Raw genomic sequence first — 22509 nt, 5'->3', positions numbered from 1 at the left:
CTTTGATTTGGCACTGCTGTATGAAATGTGCTATACAATAATAAACATGCCTTGCAATAAATCTGATTCTGATTCTGATTCTGATTCAGATAAAGTAATACTCTGGTTTCATCTGCACAGTTCACTCAGTTGAGCCTGAGTTGTAAACTTCCTGGCCAAGTTTACAACTTGTAAAACAGATGAAAATCTCAATGTGATTGTTCTGGTTTGATAAAGGCTAATTAAATAAATAAAACAAAGAATATAACAACAATCATGTCATAATGTGTTTTGATGGGATATTTCAAATGCACAAACAATATTGCCACTTCTGAGAAACTGTCCTGATTGCTGTTTGTCATGCCCTAAATGATCTGCACTTTCGAATCAATATAAAATCTACTGCTCGCAGAGCTGTGAATGAAAATCTGTAAACAATTCATACTCTACATTAAACTCTCACAACTCTTAACATCCATCATATGTACTGAAATTAATCTGAAGTACATGTTTACTATAGTCATTATATGTATTGTCTACCTATAGTGAGATAATTCTAGAGACCACTGCAGTGAGCAAGAAGGCTAGGAGAGATGAAGGGGGAACTGCAAACTTTGTACACTACACTATTGGCATGAAATGACCCATACCAGAATAATAGCAGTTTAACTAATGCATCAATTCAAGAAAATACTAGGAGAGAAAAACAATGAATTAGCACAGCGTGTAATTATTATTCATATGTTTGACAAATAGGAGAGGAGTTAGCAGTTGAACTGCACTCAGCCAAGAGAGAGAGGGGACAGAGAAAGAAAGCGAGAACAAAATCACACCCAGGTGGTGAAGTAAGCGGTGCAGGTTTCCCAGAATTCTATTGCTATTGTTCAAAGAGTGGCAGTTGGTAATTTCCATTTCAAACCCATTTTCTCTCTTCTCATTAATGTTTCACTCCCATGTTTCACTCCCAGACACCAGAGACAATCCAGTATAATTTAGCGTGTGGCCGGGCAAGGTCCGTTGTGGAACGCACTATAGGCATGTTGAAGGGGAGATAGACAGCTCCGGAGGAATATAAAAAAAGACTGAAATACAATCATAAACATCAGTTCCCTTTAAATCTTGAATTAAACACATTTTCTTGGCTGATAACAATATCGTTAATTTTATTACGAGCCACTTGCATGAATTACAGTAGGCAGTGCGGCTCACATGCCTGTAATAACTCTGCATAACCAGTAGGTAATGGGCGTACGATCAATTCCACGGAAATTGATTCAGGTTGAAATTGTATAAATCACTAACGTTGACGTGGTTTTCTACGTACGACACGGGTAAGATCAAATTTGATCCAAAGTACTTTCTATAAATGAGGCACCTGGAGTTCATTTTGCAATATTTATAGCAACTTTAATACAATAAGTGATTTTTGAAGGATTGTAAAAGCAATGTGGAGGATTCTATGAAGCAGCAGAAGTGTGTTCTGTGCGTTCAGACCATGGGGTAAGATATAATTTTAATTAATTTTGCCATTTAGCAGACGCTTTTAATCCAAAGCGATTTACCCGGGGCAAGATATGGCAGAGTAGTTGAGCTCCGAGGTGATGAGCTGTCTGTAACGAGAATAGATGTCCTCCAGCTTTTGGTCCTCATCCTGTGTGTAGTTGTTGGTGTAGATCCTCACCTGGAACACACGTACACAGTTTATAAACCACCCTGAACTGGTCACATTATTGCACGTATGCATTTTATGAACCACACTGGACTGTTCACAATTTCACATTGTTACACATGCGTTTTATAAACCACACTGAGGTCAGTTTCACAAGTAGTACAAAACCATAATAAGAGAGTAACAATTGCAGGTCAATCTTCTGTGCGTAAACCAACGAAATGGGTTAAATTAACAACTCTGGTCTTGGAGAGAAGTGGCTCTGGATTGTCAAAAGAGATAAAGTACTACTTTAGGAAGCTGACTCCTGGGCTGGTTACATTAATACACATGCAGTGTATAAACCATGGCAGACGTTGCTCAATAAAACATATTCCAAACACATCAAATGTCCTCAGTTGTTTTAACCCACAGTGACATTCTGCAATGATTCAGATCACGTTTGAGTTTGCCTGTTTTTACATTAAAGGGGCAATCAGGGATTGGTACAACAAATGTTAGACTTTTAGATTAATTATATATAGCTATTGATTAAGAATATAACTTATAACAGCTTATGATGGCATTCCTGGCTGGGTGTTCAGGGCGGGCGCTAGACCACTGACCCTGGTCTCGCCAGACTCATCAAAAATAAGCCTGGATTTTCCTTTAGCGACGTTGGTGGAATACCCCCCAGGTCAAGCTGCGGTCTGACCCACCTTGATGGTTCTGAGTATGGTCTTCTTGTCCAGGCGTTTCTGCAGCAGCTGGTCCAGGAAGCTGATGTCTAGGAAAGCCCAGACCGTGAGGTAGGTGAGCTTGGAGCACATCAGAACCAGCGCCAGCAGCTCCTCGTCCACCGACTCATGGCTGTTGTTCAGGTCCAGGGTCAGCTTCTGTAGGGAGGGAAAACAACCACATCAAGGACACCACTACATTAAATAGATTTCTAGGACCCCTAGGAGCCTGAACAGGAAAGGGACATCAGGGGAGGCTAGTGGAGGTAGAAATCGGGCTCATTGTAATGCATGGAACAAAGGAATGGTATCAAACACCAGTCCTCATTCCATTCCATGAATTACAATGAATGGTATACAACCCATGTTCCTCATTACAATGAGCTCACATATTCAATAACACCCCTATAGCATTATCAACACTCCACTGCTGACTGCTACTGTGTATTGACAGAGCAGAGCATACCATATAGTACAAGAAACATCCTCTTTCAAATCAACATTCCATGGTGGGTGTAGTGGCGGCCATCTTGTGGTCATCATTTGGAAGTTTTATCTCACAGCCTTATTAACAACCAACTAAACTCAACGGACATCGGAATGTTCAGTAAAATGACGCTTGCTATTAGTCCCGCCTCTGAATTAACTTCTCTCTGTGTTCTACACCTGCAGCAATAATGGTTACCCTAGCAACTATATATAACAATGCCTTGTCGGTTTGAGGGACCATGTCCATTCTAAGAATAATAATAATGCTTATAATTGATTACATTTATAAAGCGCTTTTAAAAAAACAACAACAACAACAACAAAAGCAAAACAAATACATAAAACCATGTCATAAAAGCAGCAATCAAAGTCTAACAAAGTCTAGCAGTATTATCATTATGAGTATTCTACTCATTCTATTTCCATGGAGCCCTTCCCAATCCCCTTACCTGTAGACAGTTGCTGTACCAGGGCACCAAGCTGCTCAGAGCTAGCTTAGCGCTCCAGTTCCGTTCACTGAAGTACCAGCTGGTGAGACTGAGTGACCTCAGAGGGATCTCTCTGAGCAGGATCGCACCCAGAGGGCCCAGGTTCAGGATCCGTTCCACAGAGATCTGGACCTGCATGTCTGGGCAGCGCCGGGCCAGGTGAGACCAGGAGTCGCCCCAGATCACCTGGACGTGCGGCTCGTGGATGTGGCAGCGCAAGGTGAAGGAGCGGAGGGAGCCGCCGCCGCAGAGGCTACGGCACGACACGGCCAGGCCGGCGAGGAGCTCGTTGGACAGACAGGTGTAGTCGAGGGTGAGGGTGGAGAGGCCCCGGAACCTGGTCAAAATCAAATCAAGGTGAAAAAAATAATCAAATCAAGGTTTTAAAGTATGTGTGTGTTTGCAGGCACATATGCACAGTTGCACACACACAAGTCAAAAAAGAGTAGCTAATAAACAAGAGTATGTAGGAGCCACTCAAACAAACACACACACACACACACACACACACACACACACACACACACACCCACACCCACACCTACTTGTTGATGACCTGTGTGAAGCCCGGACTAATGTACACCGCCAGCGGCCGTGAGAAGAACTCCTCCAGGTTGAGGGTGGCGATCCCGGGCCTCCGACCCAGATGGACATGCTGCTGGGCAGCTGCCACCGCCTCCAGAACCTCCAGGCCCTGGGGCAGGTTGAGACATGCCCCTCGCAGGCTCAGGTGCCCCAGGTGAGAGCCCTGGCTCCGCAGGTAGAAGGTCAGGCTCCGGACCATGGCGGTCCGGATGCTCCGGCACCAGTCCAAACGGTCCAGCTCCATGTGGGGGATGGTGAGCGAGCGCAGGCGTCCGCCCGTCTTGCGGAGAGCAGCCAGGAACGCCCGCATGGTCTGCTGGAGGCGTCGTGACACAAGGGAGTTGAGTGAGTGGGAGAAACGGACCTCCAGGTGTTCCAGGGAGCGGCCGTAAACTCTGGCGTAGCAGACGGCCGAATCCAGCTCGGAGCGGCCCCTCGTGGAGATGCAGCCGGAGAAACTGAAGGTCCGGGCCCTCCAGAGGGACGGGGAACGCATGATGTGGTGCCAGTGGCGGCAGACCAAGTTGGCCCGTGCCCGGTCCTCGTCCCTCAGACACCTGAACACCTGGCGAAGACACAAGTCCGGGAGATAAGCCCAGCCATATTTTGGCTCGTCCTCTACTTCCACCTCCTCCAATGCTTCCACTCCTTCCCCCTCTTCTTGGGCCTCCATCACTTCTCTTTCATCCTCTCCTATCTGCTGCTCCTCCTCCTCCTCCTCTTCATACTCCTCTTCCGAGAGGCGGTCCTCCTGTTCGGGTTCCTCTGGGTAATCCATTTGTGATTAAATATCGCCTAGAACTAATCTTTAGTTGTCTATCTACCTATGTGTCTCTGGGTTTAAGATGGACAACAGAGAAGAGTCCATTGATGGCCAGTGTGGAACCCTTGTACGACTTTGGCAATGACTGACTCAAAAACCATGGTTCTGGAACCTTGACGTGTTTTATTGTCATTGTCATTTATGACACCGTTGTTATGAGGTTTTGTGACATCACAGTAGGCCATTTGGCCTATTTAAATTCTATAATATTGCAACAGAATAGTGCTGTATGTGTACATACAGTAAACTTACCATCACTGGTCACACCAGTGTATGCAGCATACATACATAAGCATATATCGCAGGCTTGGTGACATTTGACAGGAGAGCCAACACAAAACAATAATAATAATAATAATAATAATCTTATATATACAGTATGCGGCAATGCTATATTGTAGACAGCTTTACACACCCCATGTCGTCAGCCAAATAATTGCATATATTGATGTAAACAGTACACTTAAAACTATGCAACCATTGATAATACAACATACAATTACTAAATGTCATTTAGTGAAATAACCTTTCATCAATTTGGTAAGGGATGGGGGGGAGAAATGTAACCACTCTCAAAGTCATAGACAGAGCTGTGGATGCAAGGATGACCATCCATAAGATCAAAATGATAGTTTTGAAGCTATACAGTGTTTGTTTACAAAAAAGTGTATAGGTTAGTTAGTAATTAAGTACAGTATATTTTTCAATAATAATAATACTTATAATATATTATATATATATAAGTTTAAAAGTCCAACATATTATTATTATTATTATTATTATTATTATGTAGCAGTCCTAGATTGCCAGTATCATGTTTAACTTGTGACGATGACTACTAAACTACTGATTTTAACATAATATGTATCAAAATGTTCACCTGTGTCCCAATATTCAGCGCTGTTTGAAAACAATGCTCCCCATTCACACACATGGGGGAATATTCAAAACTCCACTCTAGCGACAGCTGGATTTCTATTTCAAACCCATTTATTTCAAACGTGTGACTGGGACAACAGTTTTTACGGTACACAAAACATATTATGGACACATGTGCATCTGGTTCCCAGGATTCCTACAGTGTGAATATCTAAGCTGTGACATTTATACTTTTTGAGACAGAGCTGTCTGAAGCTAGGCATGCTTTTCTCAAGAAATTGAGGGAGAGAGAGACAGAGGGAGAGAGAGACAAAGAGAGAGAATGGAGGAAGGAGAGAGTGGTGAGAGACCGACTCAAGAGTGTTATTAATCTGAGTGTCAGCACCTCAACCCACACTCCTCTCGGGCAGAAATCAGGGTTATCAAAGCCAGTTTCCCCAGATTTAAAAGCACACCTCTACACAGAGAGATGACAAAAAATAAAACTAACAGCCAGGGATAAATAGAGGAAAGGAAAGACTGTATATTACACAATAGCTCTTAAAACAGAGACAGCGGTCAATAAGAAAACAAGTGGTAAAAAAAACTGGCTAACCTTTAATGGTCAGTTGGATGGCAGTTGGTTTAACGATGTGCTGAAACATGGAAGTCTGTGGTCCAACATTCTGTGGAGAAAATGTTGATGTTGATGTCAGATATGTTTGTAATGGGGTTAACTGGTCATCCAAAAAACTAGGAGGAAGACCAAGGCACGCTCCATAAAGTTAAAACACCCTTATTATTATGGCATATTCAATGGGACAAACATTGTACCAACTCGCCATGGCCTTCATTAGGAAGTCTACAAGTGATACAACCGTATCTGTAATATATGATATCCAATTAACTGAAACTTAATGTTTCTTTTTTTAAATCACATTTCATCATTACAGGCCTCTGTTCCCATATGATCTGCGTTTATGAATTCAATTACCTGTGTCCTACATGGCTGTAATAGACTCTGGACAGGGTATTATGCTCATACAGTACTGGTAGTAGGTTCAAGTAATGAATAATGGCTAATGGCTAATTCTCTTGGGGGTATGAGTGATGAACAAGTGCTTATATTAAGATAATGCTACACCTTTTAGTCACATACGTGGATGGATAACGTTTGTATGCTTTTCAAGGCCATACCATAATTCATACCATACCAAGAGCTAATTAACACTAATACGCTCGCTTGTTCTCTGTGATCACAAGAAAGCATGTACAAGTTTCTCATGGAAGAAAAAAAAGAGGGTGGAGTTACTGTATTTTTATTTGTTATATATAGTATAAGGACATAGAGGCCAGATGAGAGGCCAGAGGCATCAGATGATTGCTGTGTTACGTGGGTTATCATAAACACAGCCTGGTTTGTGTTTTATAAACAATTAGGAGAGTAGAGCTAGGCAGATATCTCAATTTGGCCAAAATATGACTTTTATTCTATGAGGCGATATGTTTCTTTACTTTATCTGCATACTGTATGTTTTATTCCCTTACCTATCAGTCTGATCAGACTCAGCGCTGCATTCCTTGTCTTATATCTGAAGCTTCAAGGCAGGGTCCAAGACTAGTGAATACCCATTTGTTATAAGTTATTTGTTCTGAGTGGAGCAGTCCCACTCATATTTTTCCATCAGTTGAGCCTAAGTTGTAAACTTCCTGGCCAAGTTTACAACATGTAAAACAGATGAAAATCTCAATGTGATTGTTCTGGTTTAATAAAGGATAATTAAATAAATAAAACAATGAATTACAGTTGTCAATTACTTTTGGTAATAGTTCCATGCTCTAAAAATACTTAAATTTTTCTGTTACTGTGTTCTAATTTTCCCCCACAAATTACAAAACGTAAAAGCCATTGGGCCAATTGTTGCCAACTTTGACTAGGGGGTTGGTCACAGGTTAAAGATCACACCTGAAAATCATCTCAATTGCTAAAAAGATTTCACCTGTTAAAGCTGACCAGCATGTGAGATCAATGTATTCCTGGCTTCTGCCAACATTTTACATGTAATATTCGCCCCCTAGTGGGACATTTGAGCAGAGTAAGCATTTGACAATGAATTTGAGTTAATTATTGAGTCCAATAATTCCTCTTTATACCTCCAGTATGTAGTTATTAGCTTTACAATAGTGCTAAATTGCCATGATAAATAATGGAATGAGATGATGATGATGAATAATGTTCATTGAAAAGTGCTGAATTAGTTATTTTCTCAAATCTGGTGTAGGACCCTGACCTTTCCATGCCTATTTCACATTTGGTTTGTTTACAAGAATATTCACACGTTTGGTGCTATTAGAAACATTGGGTGGCCAGCGGGGGCAGCAGCACACATCTTGTGGAATCAATGCCAGAAGTCTGTGCCTGAAAAAATGCCTGAAAATATTACACACACTCGCAACAGCAAGCCACCATTCTATGGGCATGTGGGGTTCTTTGACTTTAACATCAAATGAAATTGTGAGCATATTCTTCCATCGCTTTCCCCAAGCTCTATATTTAGAAGTAAGGCTACAACAAGACGTGTTCACCTAACCCCTCAAATTTGAATCATGAGCTTTTTTCAAAATGACAGGAAACGCTAACAAAACTCTGCAGTCAGTCACTCAAAACACAACATGGTCATTATTCCAAATGTTATGCTGGTGTCTTGTGAAATATGCAGTGATACTATACCATAGCTTAGACCCCGGGGCATTGATCTATCTGATATTATACCATAGCTTAGACTCTTAGCTTAGCTTAGCATTGATCTATCTTGTTGAGTAAAATTTTACGTGATAATTATTCACAGATAAAAAGATACTGTACTCTGTCTTATTACATTTTGTCAATATCCTTGATTGGGACAGATTTATTTTATTTGTTAAACCTTTATTTAACTAGGCAAACATGTAAGAACAAATTATTATTTGCAAATGCAGCCTGACCAAAAAGCAATGGCTCTTTGGGGGGGGGGGGGGGAGCTAGAAATAAAACAAGGTTAAGTAATTTACAACAATAAAACACTGGCAAACACAGATGCATTAAAATACTAACAGTCAGAGAGAGTGGAGAGAGACGGAGGAGGTAGGGGTGAGGAAGAGCGGAGGTGAGGGATAGCGGGGGTAGTGGAGCAGGGGTATTTAAAATGAGGCGGATGAAGTATTTAAAATGAGATGGCGGGGGGAGGGGCTCTTGATGCAGTCACCGGCTATGTGGACGTCCTGTGAATGAGAGAAAGACTCTGAAAGGGGGAGATGGGTAAAGTTAGTGCAAATAACAAAATAGTTATTGTAATGTAGTGTATAAGTGCTTAAAGGGGGCAATGCAGGGCAAGACATGTGAGTGTGAGTGAGTGAGTGTGTGTGCGTGTGCGTGTGTATATAAATGTGGGAGTGGTCCTTCAGTGAGACATGAGGTCCTGTAGGTGCTGTTCCAGGAGGCTGAAGAGCTCAGGGAGCAGGAACTCCTGACAGATGTACCAGTCCATGTCCTGGCCAAACATGTCATCAAAGAGCTGCATCAGGCCATCCTGGGACAAGAGATTCCAAATCACTTCTAGTAATGGATATCATAAAAATATACAAAGTCCAGGGTTCCCACACCTTCTGAAACATCAGATTCAAGCACCTTTTCAAGACTCAATTTATGGAGCTATTTTAGTGCCAGCAGAAATTGAATTGTATTTGACAGATTGAATTGAATATGAGCAGAAATTTAATTGTATTTGACAGATCTGAATTGTATTTGACAGATTGAATTGTATTCAATTCAGTTTTCATTATTTTAATTCAGTTTTCAAATTCAGTTTCTCAAAATACAATTCAGTTTTAGAGGCACTCATCCGGGGACTCTGGGCTAGGTAGAATAATAGAGCACCGATTCTAACTCCCATCCGAATTCATAAGAGCAACGCATCCGGGTACTTTGCTCTCCCGTCATGTCCTTTTGGGTGATAGAAGTGTAGAGGTTTGACGGTCAATGGAAATTTCTGGTCTTGCCCACATTGCCTATTTCATAACTTTTTTCATATAACGACGTCGATCATTGATCGGAAACCACACTATATAATAGTTTGCCTAACTGGCCATCGGATTTGGGCATCTAATATCTAAAAAGCACTACTGTTTTCTTATTTTATCGGATTAAAGTAGCAAAGACCAGAAATTCCCATTGACCGCCAGTCAAACTACACTTCTATCACCCAAAAAGGGGCATGATCATTCTGATGACAGGGAGATGACGCGCAATTGCTCTTAGAATCGGTGCTCTATTATTCTACCTAGCCCAGAGTCCCCGGATGAGTGCCTCTAAAACTGAATTGTATTTTGAGAAAAAACGAATTGTATTTAGAGAAACTGAATTTGAAAACTGAATTAAAATAATGAAAACTGAATTGAATACAATTCAATCTGTCAAATACAATTCAGATCTGTCAAATACAATTCAATTTGTGCTCATATTCAATTAAATCTTGTCAAATACAATTCAATTTCTGCTGGCACTAAAATAGCTCCATACTTTCAAGACTCAATTCCCTCAAATTCAAGGACCCAACACGGCCAGTAGGCTGAACCAGTCGACTGAACCAGTAGACAAACTTATAACATTAAGTACAGAAGATGTGTATCATATTACAATCACAGTCACCTTTATTAAACTGTTCAATCATATCCGATTCCCTTTGCAAGCCATTAAATCAATAACATGATTATCAAACGTACATTCTGTTAAATGTAATTACGTCACACACATGCAGAGACTGAAGGACAACTTATGTTTTTGTTTTAATAAGCCAGACAGACAGTCTGCTACCTCACCACCACCGTCCTAAAGCTCTGGGACCTGGACTAGACTGATTACGGTATTAATGTGATCAATGGATCTGATCGATCCAAGTGAATTTAATTGTCTGAACATCCTCAATGTCCCTCTGTACACACACCCAGTATTCATTACACTCAAAATCCTCCAAATACTTATACATACAACTAGCTAATAATGAAAATACAGTATGTTGAGAGCATCTGATTTATAATAATGTGAACACCCTGAGAAGTCAAACAGTCTCATGTACAGTATATAGTCATATTATCTTCTTATGAGGCTGGAGAGGCTGGGCTGTATCTGACATTGCTGCTGCATTTTCACATCTAGCAGACACACTGAGAGCACAAACGATATGATCACAAACCATAGCCAGATCAGAAATTGCTCTGTGTGGGGAAATATACCATAATCATTCCTAATGAGTGACAACAGATAAAGATGAATCTAAATGCTTATTTTACTGCTTGGTCAGTCAGCGTGATTGACAGGAGAGATGATTAGAGGGGCAGAAGTTTCACCACCCGTATTCAGGCCAGGGCAGAAGTATGGATAGAGTTTCTCAGTGAAGGTGCAGCCAGTGAAAGAGTAGATCAGAGACCTGGCCTCCACATCATAAAAGGAGACCTGGCCCTCCTCGTAATCCACAAACACCCCCACCTTCTGGGGCTTCTCTCTCAGGGACAGGGGGACCCAGGGGTCATCGAGTGCCTCACACTCATTTCCATTCCTCAACACTACAGTCCAGTATCCTTTCTTAGGGCTCAGTGTGATCTTCCCCTTCCTGTTGATGGACTCTCTGGCCACTCCTACATCCCACCTAGTCTTCTCCTTCACCTCCACTTCAAAGTAAAACCTCCCAGAGGAGAATCCCTCCTTTCCTAAAACACAGGCACACAGTGAAAACCTTTCTGCGTTATCAGGGACATTCTTACTTGTGTCTCCTAATCTAACTTGTTTCCTATCCTCAGACAGAATGAGATGTGCTGTATCAGGGTCCAGGGTTCAGAGTCACGTCCACTGCATACTGCTCAATCATCTTCAGCTCAACATCGCACAACTTCTCCACTTCACTCATAAGTGTCTCCTCCAGCTGAGACACAGCTCTCCTCACAGTCCCCACATAGAGATCACTGTGGACGCTGACCTCAGACCAGTCCTTGGTGTGTGGAGGGGTGGACAGGGAAAGGCAGCTCTGGAGGAGGTGGAGGTGGTCCTCAGTGTGTGAGAGCTGCTCCAGCTCAGTGCTTCTCCTCAGTAGCTCAGTGATTTCGTGAATACGTTGTACATGCTGAACTGTCTATAAACCAAACCACGTCAACGTAGTGATTTATACAATTTCAACTTGAGTCAATTTGACCGTGGAAACGATCGTAGCTCGACGTCGGGTACAAGGTGATCAAAGGCACGCTGGAACTGGGCCTAGTCCTAAAACACAGCAAAGAACAACAACAATGTTAGAACGATAGGCAAACAGTTTGACATGTTCTTTCACTCACAATTAAACTAACAAAGCTTACCTTGTTGTTAGCCTGCACCAGGCCAGCCAAGAGGACCTTCCCTGCCACATACAGGTAGTTTCTGCCACTGAGCAGGGCCTTAGAAGGGGGAAGTCAATTGATGAGACACCACCTTTCACTGGGGGCACAGAACAAGAAGAACATGGACAGGAATGATGATCCACTCACTGTGAATGCCTGTTGCAGGGATGCCAGCTTGAAGACAATGTCAGTGGGTGGCGGGGTAGCTAGTGGCTGTGGGAGGGAGAGGTAGGATGGTGTTAATGATGGGAGGGAGAGGTAGGATGGTGTTAATGATGGGAGTTTTTTCCAGACTGACCTGTGACCTCTACTCAGCAGTAAGAGCACCACGTGAAGAACTGGCTTGTAGTTGACAAACTCGGGCACTCTGGGCAGATTTCCTGCTCCAGCTCTTTAATCAGCCCTTCAGCCCGCCTCTCTGCTGCTTTCTGCTTCTCCTCGATCACGTCAAGGAGCTCAGCCTGGCTTCTCTTCATGGAGTCCACCAGAGCAGTGAAGACCTGTACGCTGTCTGCTTTCTCTCTCTCTGCAACTTTCTGACTAAGATCTACTGAGTGTTTGATCTCTGAAACCTTCTGCAGTCGCTCCTGGATCATCTGCTGAACATCTGCCTCTGTCTTCCCCAGCTGAGCCTTCCTCTCTCCATACTCCTCCTCTATGGGGACGGTGTCATGGGTCTTGTGGTCTGTCTCAGTGCAGAACTGACACGCACACGTCTGGTCACTCCTACAGAACAGCTCCAGGAGTCTGTCGTGCTTCTTACACATCCTGTCTTCCAGGTTCTCCACAGGGTCGATCAGCTTGTGTCTCTTTAAGGCTGCGACTCTCTGATGAGGCTCCAGGTGAGTCTCACAGTAAGAGGTCTGACACACCAGGCAGGACTTCAGAGCCTTGACCTTCGTCCCAGTGCAGATGTCACAGGACACTTCTCTAGGTTTGACAGGTGTGTCTGGGGCTGGGCTGCTGGCTGCCTTCACTTCAACTGACTTCCTAAACTGAGCGGCCATCTCAGAGATGAAAGTATTGACAAAGAGATCTGGTCTCTTATCAAATGGTTTTTTACACATTGGACACTGACACAGGTCATTGCTGTCCCAGTACTTTCTGATACAGGCCATGCAGAAGTTGTCCACATTGAATAGAGACTGGGTCAGTGAACACATCCAGACAGACAGAACACAGGAACTGCTCCTCAGACAGGAGACTGCTGGAGGAAGCCATATCTAGAGAGACCAGAGGTGACACCATAAAGCATTTCCTGGAATCAATCAGATCTCGATAGGGACTGTCTTAGAGATTATACAGGGATCAAGAATGATATAATTATAATATTTTGTATCACATAGAAAATAGTCCTTCAACCAAATCAATACGTTTTACATGCTGAACTGTCTATAAACCAAACTGGTAGAGAGAGTGAACACAATAGTTTATCTTGACTTGTCATTGTAAGTCTCTCAACTCACCTGTCTGTGAGAGTGGGGACGCTGTCTCTGTCCTTTATACTGTATGTGTGATAGATGCCTGTTTGAGGACGATATCTAACAAGTTTGAGAGAGTCTGCTCTCGTTCCCGACACACTTTACGTCTCTACACAGTTTAGTTTGATTTCAGCAAACTGACGTTGAGATTCTCCTCCCCTCCCAGTACAGCTCTCCTCCCTGGAACAGAGTTAACCCTTTACAGGCTGGTCTGTATCTAACATGTGGTTTTACAGACACGCTCTTCTTAACTATCATTTCCAATCATCATATTGTTTCCAGTCAGTATAAACTGTAATCAGAATAATATTTGTGATCAGGGGCCTCATTTATAGAAAGCACTTTGGATCAAATGTTTATCTTACCCATGTCGTACGTAGAAAACCACGTCAACGTAGTGATTTATACAATTTCAACTTGAGTCAATTTGACCGTGGAAACGATCGTAGCTCGACGTCGGGTACAAGGTGATCAAAGGCACGCTGGAACTGGGCCTAGTCCTAAAACACAGCAAAGAACAACAACAATGTTAGAACGATAGGCAAACAGTTTGACATGTTCTTTCACTCACAATTAAACTAACAAAGCTTACCTTGTTGTTAGCCTGCACCAGGCCAGCCAAGAGGACCTTCCCTGCCACATACAGGTAGTTTCTGCCACTGAGCAGGGCCTTAGAAGGAACTTTCTGACTAAGATCTACTGAGTGTTTGATCTCTGAAACCTTCTGCAGTCGCTCCTGGATCATCTGCTGAACATCTGCCTCCGTCTTCCCCAGTTGAGCCTTCCTCTCTCCATACTCCTCCTCTATGGGGACTGTGTCATGCGTCTTGTGGTCTGTCTCAGTGCAGAACTGACACACACACGTCTGGTCACTCCTACAGAACAGCTCCAGGAGTCTGTCGTGCTTCTTACACATCCTGTCTTCCAGGTTCTCCACAGGGTCGATCAGCTTGTGTCTCTTTAAGGCTGCGACTCTCTGATGAGGCTCCAGGTGAGTCTCACAGTAAGAGGTCTGACACACCAGGCAGGACTTCAGAGCCTTGACCTTCGTCCCAGTGCAGATGTCATAGGACACTTCTCTAGGTTTGACAGGTGTGTCTGGGGCTGGGCTGCTGGCTGCCTTCACTTCAACTGACTTCCTAAACTGAGCGGCCATCTCAGAGATGAAAGTATTGACAAAGAGATCTGGTCTCTTATCAAATGCTTTTTTACACATTGGACACTGGCACAGGTCATTGCTGTCCCAGTACTTTCTGATACAGGCCATGCAGAAGTTGTGTCCACATTGAATAGAGACTGGGTCAGTGAACACATCCAGACAGACAGAACACAGGAACTGCTCCTCAGACAGGAGACTGCTGGAGGAAGCCATATCTAGAGAGACCAGAGGTGACACCATAAAGCATTTCCTGGAATCAATCAGATCTCGATAGGGACTGTCTTAGAGATTATACAGGGATCAAGAATGATATAATTATAATATTTTGATCACATAGAAAATAGTTCTTCAACCAAATCAATACGTTTTACATGCTGAACTGTCTATAAACCAAACTGGTAGAGAGAGTGAACACAATAGTTTATCTTGACTTGTCATTGTAAGTCTCTCAACTCACCTGTCTGTGATTCTGTGAGTGGGGACGCTGTCTCTGTCCTTTATACTGTATGTGTGATAGATGCCTGTTTGAGGACGATATCTAACAAGTTTGAGAGAGTCTGCTCTCGTTCACGACACACTTTACGTCTCTACACAGTTTAGTTTGATTTCAGCAAAATGACGTTGAGATGCTCCTCCCCTCCCAGTACAGCTCTCCTTCCTGGAACAGAGTTAACCCTTTACAGGCTGGTCTGTATCTAACATGTGGTTTTACAGACACGCTCTTCTTAACTATCATTTCCAATCATCATATTGTTTCCAGTCAGTATAAACTGTAATCAGAATAATATTTGTGATCAGGGGCCTCATTTATAGAAAGTACTTTGGATCAAATGTTTATCTTAACCATGTCGTACGGAGAAAACCACGTCAACGTAGTGATTTATACAATTTCAACTTGAGTCAATTTGACCGTGGAAACGATCGTAGCTCGACGTCGGGTACAAGGTGATCAAAGGCACGCTGGAACTGGGCCTAGTCCTAAAACACAGCAAAGAACAACAACAATGTTAGAACGATAGGCAAACAGTTTGACATGTTCTTTCACTCACAATTAAACTAACAAAGCTTACCTTGTTGTTAGCCTGCACCAGGCCAGCCAAGAGGACCTTCCCTGCCACATACAGGTAGTTTCTGCCACTGAGCAGGGCCTTAGAAGGAACTTTCTGACTAAGATCTACTGAGTGTTTGATCTCTGAAACCTTCTGCAGTCGCTCCTGGATCATCTGCTGAACATCTGCCTCTGTCTTCCCCAGTTGAGCCTTCCTCTCTCCATACTCCTCTATGGGGACGGTGTCATGGGTCTTGTGGTCTGTCTCAGTGCAGAACTGACACACACACACGTCTGGTCACTCCTACAGAACAGCTCCAGGAGTCTGTCGTGCTTCTTACACATCCTGTCTTCCAGGTTCTCCACAGGGTCGATCAGCTTGTGTCTCTTTAAGGCTGCGACTCTCTGATGAGGCTCCAGGTGAGTCTCACAGTAAGAGGTCTGACACACCAGGCAGGACTTCAGAGCCTTGACCTTCGTCCCAGTGCAGATGTCACAGGACACTTCTCTAGGTTTGACAGGTGTGTCTGGGGCTGGGCTGCTGGCTGCCTTCACTTCAACTGACTTCCTAAACTGAGCGGCCATCTCAGAGATGAAAGTATTGACAAAGAGATCTGGTCTCTTATCAAATGCTTTTTTACACATTGGACACTGACACAGGTCATTGCTGTCCCAGTACTTTCTGATACAGGCCATGCAGAAGTTGTGTCCACATTGAATAGAGACTGGGTCAGTGAACACATCCAGACAGACAGAACACAGGAACTGCTCCTCAGACAGGAGACTGCTGGAGGAAGCCATATCTAGAGAGACCAGAGGTGACACCATAAAGCATTTTCTGGAATCAATCAGATCTCGATAGGGACTGTCTTAGAGATTATACAGGGATCAAGAATGATATAATTATAACATTTTGTATCACATAGAAAATAGTCCTTCAACCAAATCAATACGTTTTACATGCTGAACTGTCTATAAACCAAACTGGTAGAGAGAGTGAACACAATAGTTTATCTTGACTTGTCATTGTAAGTCTCTCAACTCACCTGTCTGTGATTCTGTGAGAGTGGGGACGCTGTCTCTGTCCTTTATACTGTATGTGTGATAGATGCCTGTTTGAGGACGATATCTAACAAGTTTGAGAGAGTCTGCTCTCGTTCACGACACACTTTACGTCTCTACACAGTTTAGTTTGATTTCAGCAAACTGACGTTGAGATGCTCCTCCCCTCCCAGTACAGCTCTCCTCCCTGGAACAGAGTTAACCCTTTACAGGCTGGTCTGTATCTAACATGTGGTTTTACAGACACGCTCTTCTTAACTATCATTTCCAATCATCATATTGTTTCCAGTCAGTATAAACTGTAATCAGAATAATATTTGTGATCAGGGGCCTCATTTATAGAAAGTACTTTGGATCAAATGTTTATCTTACCCATGTCGTACGTAGAAAACCACGTCAACGTAGTGATTTATACAATTTCAACTTGAGTCAATTTGACCGTGGAAACGATCGTAGCTCGACGTCGGGTACAAGGTGATCAAAGGCACGCTGGAACTGGGCCTAGTCCTAAAACACAGCAAAGAACAACAACAATGTTAGAACAATAGGCAAACAGTTTGACATGTTCTTTCACTCACAATTAAACTAACAAAGCTTACCTTGTTGTTAGCCTGCACCAGGCCAGCCAAGAGGACCTTCCCTGCCACATACAGGTAGTTTCTGCCACTGAGCAGGGCCTTAGAAGGGGGAAGTCAATTGATGAGACTGCCTACCCAGCCAATGACCTCACTGCACGTTACTGCCTTGCACACTGCTGTTCTTTTCTTTCTACTGTCATCCACAACATATATATAGAACATATATAATAGTCTTTGAATCCAAATGTAACAGTTCTTGGTGTCGCTCCCAGCCTCCCTTCATCATTGATAGTTTCGTCCGTTGGTCTCCCGCCTCTACTGGTTTGCTGCGCGCACGCAGGGTTGTAACACCATGGTTTGAGGCAATAGGGTGGTGGTTCACCAGCACTCCTAAAAGAGATGCAATACATAGCAGTCACATAGGCCTATCCTATAGAGCAGTGTTTCTCAACCCTCTCCTCGGGGCGCCCCAGCCGCTCCACATATTTGATCTGATCCACCACCAGCTCACCTGATTCAACTAATCAAGTACAAACCATAATTGCTTTGTACTTGATTAGTGGAATCAGGTGAGCTGGTGGTGGAACAGATCAAATATGTGGTGCGGCTGGGGCTCCCCGAGGAGAGGGTTGAGAAACACTGCTATAGAGGACAATACTGTAAAAAGATCATTGGCAAAGCTTACTAAACAATCATTGGCATGATAATATGTAAAGAATATTATGTTTGAAGTCTCAGACAGATTCCACTATATACGTAGTATATCCACATGACATGCCTGAAGTTGGCTTGGTCCAGATCCAAAAGAGAGTATTTTGGACATTTTCCACTCTGGTCACCCTCAAACAGCCTCCGTTCAATGCCTGCAACCATGTCTGTCAAAGCAAAGAATCAAGAATCAAAGAACCATTGACGGTAACTTCTACCTATTTTCAATTTGGTACACATATGGAATGTGTACCTGTGAGGAATTCCTTCCGGAGTGCCCCTGTATCGATGCCTGCCTCTCCTATGAGCCGGATCTTCAGCTGGTTGGTAGGGCCTGACTTCTTTTGGCGCTTCCATTGAATAAGACTGCGCTCCACCAACTCGAATCTTGACACCTTGATGAGAAATTCTTCCTCTTTGTTGACAGCAGCAGAGATGGTTTGAAGGACATCACCAACGCTGAAGGAGAAATTTTAATTAAAGGAAAACTGTGTACAGTATGTTGTGTGTTTATTAATGTCGGTAGTGTGTGTTATGTCTTGCTTCTAATAACTGTATTATTTCACATAATAGGTACAGTACACAAGAGTGACAAACACCAGCCTTTTAATAAAAACCACTTGAAAAACCTATTAAAATGTGTGGGACTACTTTTTTCATTTTTCTAAATAACAAATCACCCAAAAAAGTAAGAGAAGAAGACATACACACCTAGAAATGCTCATGCTGTCATTTGAAATTGGAGGACAAAAGTCTTCATTGCTGCAATGACAAAGCGAATATGAAATTGAGAGTAGTGTTAAAAGCCACTATACATCACATACAGCATCATACATGATGACATATAGCAGCCCGGACAAATAGCAGTCAGTATTTAGGATAACTCGGTCCATTTCAAAGTATTAAATCTAACTGATCAATATATTATTAATCCATTGGAGGGAAAACAGATGGTTTAAGTGAGATTGCAAACTCAGATGCTACAATGTCATACACTGTATGGCATACAGCATTTCTGAAATTGAGCTAAAAGATTCCATTACCTCTCTCCGCATATGCTTGCATGCATCTCTAGCTCATGCTGAGGAAACATCTGGCCACAGATTGGGCACACGGTCTGTAACTGGAAGCACAGAAATGTTTATTATTAATAATAATAATAATCATAATAATTTATTCTCATGTCTGAGTATCAACCATAACATACATGACTTTATGGAATCTGGCGGAAACCCACGCAAACACGGGGAGAACATGCAAACTCCACATAGAAAAGTCTTTGGGCAGTTGGGATTTGAACCCAGAACCTTCGTGCTGTGAGGCAGCAGTGCTAAAAGACATGACAGGTGGACACAATATTATCTTAAAATATACACAAAACATAACAAACCTCTGTGTCTGAAGACACGGCCACCACATCATCCTCTGTAAGCTGTCAAGAGGAAAAGGGAATGGAATGGGAGGAATAGGGGCAGTTTTAAAGACTAATGGTATTTAGATGTGATGCCGATGCAACAATGTTTCTGCAGAAACTGTTCAATTATAAATATAGTCTTCTATTGAAAACAGTTAAAATATCTGTAAAAAACATATTAAATCTGGCTCCATACAAGTTATGTCGAAATCTGTCTAATAATGAACAGCAACCTGTTCTCTATTTAACATTAAATATATATTTGTGATCTAACATTTTTAGAAGTTTTATGTCCCCCTAATAAGTACTCCAATATAGCTTGGGTATGCATACCCCAATTTAATAACTATTTGAGAATGTCCAAAGGATTGAATTGACATTTGTTTGCTTAAGCCTATGGAAAACATGATAATACACAAAAATGGTAACTGGCATTGCCTGACATGCTAGTAAAGGTACTACCTTTATCCTTTTCCGTCCGTCTCCCCCATCTGACTCAGGGTCACTGGAATACAGCTCGTTACTACTAATCTGATAAAGGAGAGTAGGACATTCTGTTACTACAGTATATGGAGGAGACAGTTTCCCAAGTAAGTATACAAGTGGCATTCATCATGTTGGACATGAAGAAGATTCAACTTCAACTTCAGCTTGGGCGATTTCATTATTTTCAACCTGAACTTCTTACCATACAAACCACATCTCGGTCTTGGCTCTCCTCCTCTTCGGCTACAGATGTGCTAATCTATAAGAGAAAGGTCAGTTCAACAATCATGAAACTAATTTAAACAGTGGACCTCCTCTTTTGTAGTTTGCACTAAATTGGTTTACTTACATTATTGTCACACCGACAATGTGATATATGAGATGGCAACAGCTGTAGTGGAACTAATACGCCACAGGTCATGCAGAAGTTCTTTGGCATGTTCTCGAACTCTGGTGCATCATAGGGTAAGGGGGCTGTGCCAATTGATTCTTGCAGGGGGACAATGTAGATGACATTTTAGCGTCAGAACCGGACAGGCTGGACCAGGTCTGTCCTGTTTGTCCTGTTGCGTTTCCCGTAGTTGTTCTTCCGGGTTCAGAGCACGCTGGCGTCCGCGATGTGACTGCCGCTTCTGTTCCCGGTCCTGTCTCCTGTCCTTTTGTATCCTGTCTTTTTGTATCCTGTCCTGTCTCCTTTTGTATCCTGTCTTTTTGTATCCTGTCTTATCCTTTTTGTATCCTGTCCCGCCGAACTCCGCTGCCTTCCCCCCCGCCATCTCCCGCCTCTCACCGCCTTCACTACCGGACTGCATTACTCACCGCCTTCACTACCGGACTGCAGTACTCACCGCCTCACCGTTCCTGTCCCCCGGCTCTGTGTTGCCGACCGACCCGCTGCGCGCCGCTCTCAGACATCGCTGGCCTGGCCGTGCTGTGCTATTACCCTCGTCCCGGGAGGTAGCCACCGCTCCCTCCCCGGTTCGGGGGTTGCCATCTCCGCAGGTGAGTGTCGGTCCTTCCCAGCCTTCACTCACTGCTGCGAGATTTGGTCGCTGGCATGGCACGGCTAGGCTGGCCGGCCGCGCGGGTTCGGTCCCAGGCAGGCAATACAGATGACAACGGCAACGGCTGCTGCTGCCACCAAGGCAGGCATTCTCCGCTGCCGCCGCCACATCCATCGAGGCTCCCAGCAACATCAACACCGGACTCTACACCACCCACCCCCCCTCCCCGTTCGCTGACTCTGTGTTCCATGTTACTTGTTGTTGTTGCTTGTTGTTTTTTGTGTCTCCCCATGAGTGTCCTATATTGTCAGCGTCTTTGAGCCTTGGAAAAGCGCTATATAAATTTAATTAATTATTATTAATTATTATTATTATTATTTTTGCCATTGTTTGAGGAGGCCTTCAGGAGTTTGGCATTGTAGCCTTGGGAAGCCTGCGGCAGCGGATTCAACTTTCTTTGCCCACTGCCCCCTTTTAAAGGACACATTAAATCAAACAATGAAAAGTCAATCTTCTTTCCAGAGTTATAAACTATGAAATATGTAAAATAGTAAAAGGTGTGGCTGAACAACCCTTTTGTCCTGTTTAGAGTGGATAATGTGTTTAGTGACATACCTGTGGCTTTTTGAAGTAGCCAACCACCATGCACATCGTTCAACTTGGGGAACTCCTGGAGGAGGACTGTGGTTATCTGAAGAGTCAAAGAAATAGCTTCAATCAAAACATGTAATGAGACCAGAGAAATGGCTAAAATTGATCTTCATGGCTGAAAACAAACAAATAATCTCAGGGCACTACAAAACAAATGTTGCGGTATCTTTTCTCAGTGTACAACAAACTTAAGCATCAGTTTTTGCACACTGGCGCACCTCTGTGTGATCAGCGTTGTCTGCCAGATTCACAGTTCTCCTTCCCAGGCCCGCTTGCAAAAGCAGTGTTTCGTCCCTGGGAGTCTTGGCAGCATGTTCTGACAGCAAACAGAACTGGAGTTCTAATAACCTTACAGGTTCAGGTGTTTTTCTTTTTAGTTTCCCCTTACTTCCACGGTACATTCCTGGAAAACTTCTGTAATTAAAAATGAAGAAAAAATAACTTTGAAATGGAAAATTAACAAAGCTGACTATATTTAATCTAGCCTAATCTAATTGTTGTGAAGGCCCACAGTTTAGAGTCAGTTTAGTTTCCCCAAACCAGCCCTATTTTGCCCCAGTTATTTACTTTGTTATTTTCTATACTATTCATATACGTTTCGTGAAGTGTATGTATTATTCTTGTAATGTTTATGCATATGTTTGATGACGTAGTATATCCGGGGTGTGTCCGTGACCCGGATGTTAGGTTCGGTGGTGTATATATAAGAGACGGAAGTAGTCCGCGAGTCAGTGTGTGATGAGAATCAGAACGAGAGAGACCAACGAGAGAGAGTAAAGAGAAGCCAATCTAAGATGGCGGATTCAGCAACACGCACCCCGTGCAGCAGCTGAAGACGCCAGGAAAGTGATTATTGAGTGTACCACTATAGCCCGTTTAGTTGTGTTCCCGTTGGACCGCCTTGCC

At 43.1% G+C, this 22509-nt stretch overlaps 1 protein-coding gene and 1 pseudogene across 2 annotated transcripts; both read right to left on the bottom strand.

The window, feature by feature from the left end:
• Positions 1 to 1537: 1537 nt before the first annotated feature.
• On the bottom strand, positions 1538 to 4704 carry LOC308162689 (F-box only protein 39-like; the record flags this gene model as incomplete). The annotated part of the gene is made up of 4 exons (XM_080536831.1): positions 1538 to 1660; positions 2347 to 2523; positions 3303 to 3678; positions 3887 to 4704. 4 exons carry the CDS (start codon positions 4702 to 4704, stop codon positions 1538 to 1540), a joined length of 1494 nt encoding a protein of 497 aa, XP_080392957.1.
• A 6238-nt stretch (positions 4705 to 10942) lies between these two features.
• On the bottom strand, positions 10943 to 14865 carry LOC308162688 (E3 ubiquitin-protein ligase TRIM39-like; annotated as a pseudogene). Its single transcript has 4 exons — positions 14086 to 14865; positions 13479 to 13482; positions 12390 to 13235; positions 10943 to 11741 (listed from the first exon to the last, which is right to left on the bottom strand). The product of its transcript is annotated as an E3 ubiquitin-protein ligase TRIM39-like (transcript).
• Positions 14866 to 22509: the final 7644 nt, after the last annotated feature.

Source organism: Nansenia antarctica, assembly GCF_963989245.1.
Source record: "Nansenia antarctica genome assembly, chromosome: 7".
In the NCBI taxonomy this organism is placed as follows: domain Eukaryota; kingdom Metazoa; phylum Chordata; class Actinopteri; order Argentiniformes; family Microstomatidae; genus Nansenia; species Nansenia antarctica.
The sequence above is the reverse complement of the archived record's forward strand: the minus strand, read 5'-3'. Positions and strand labels throughout refer to the sequence as shown.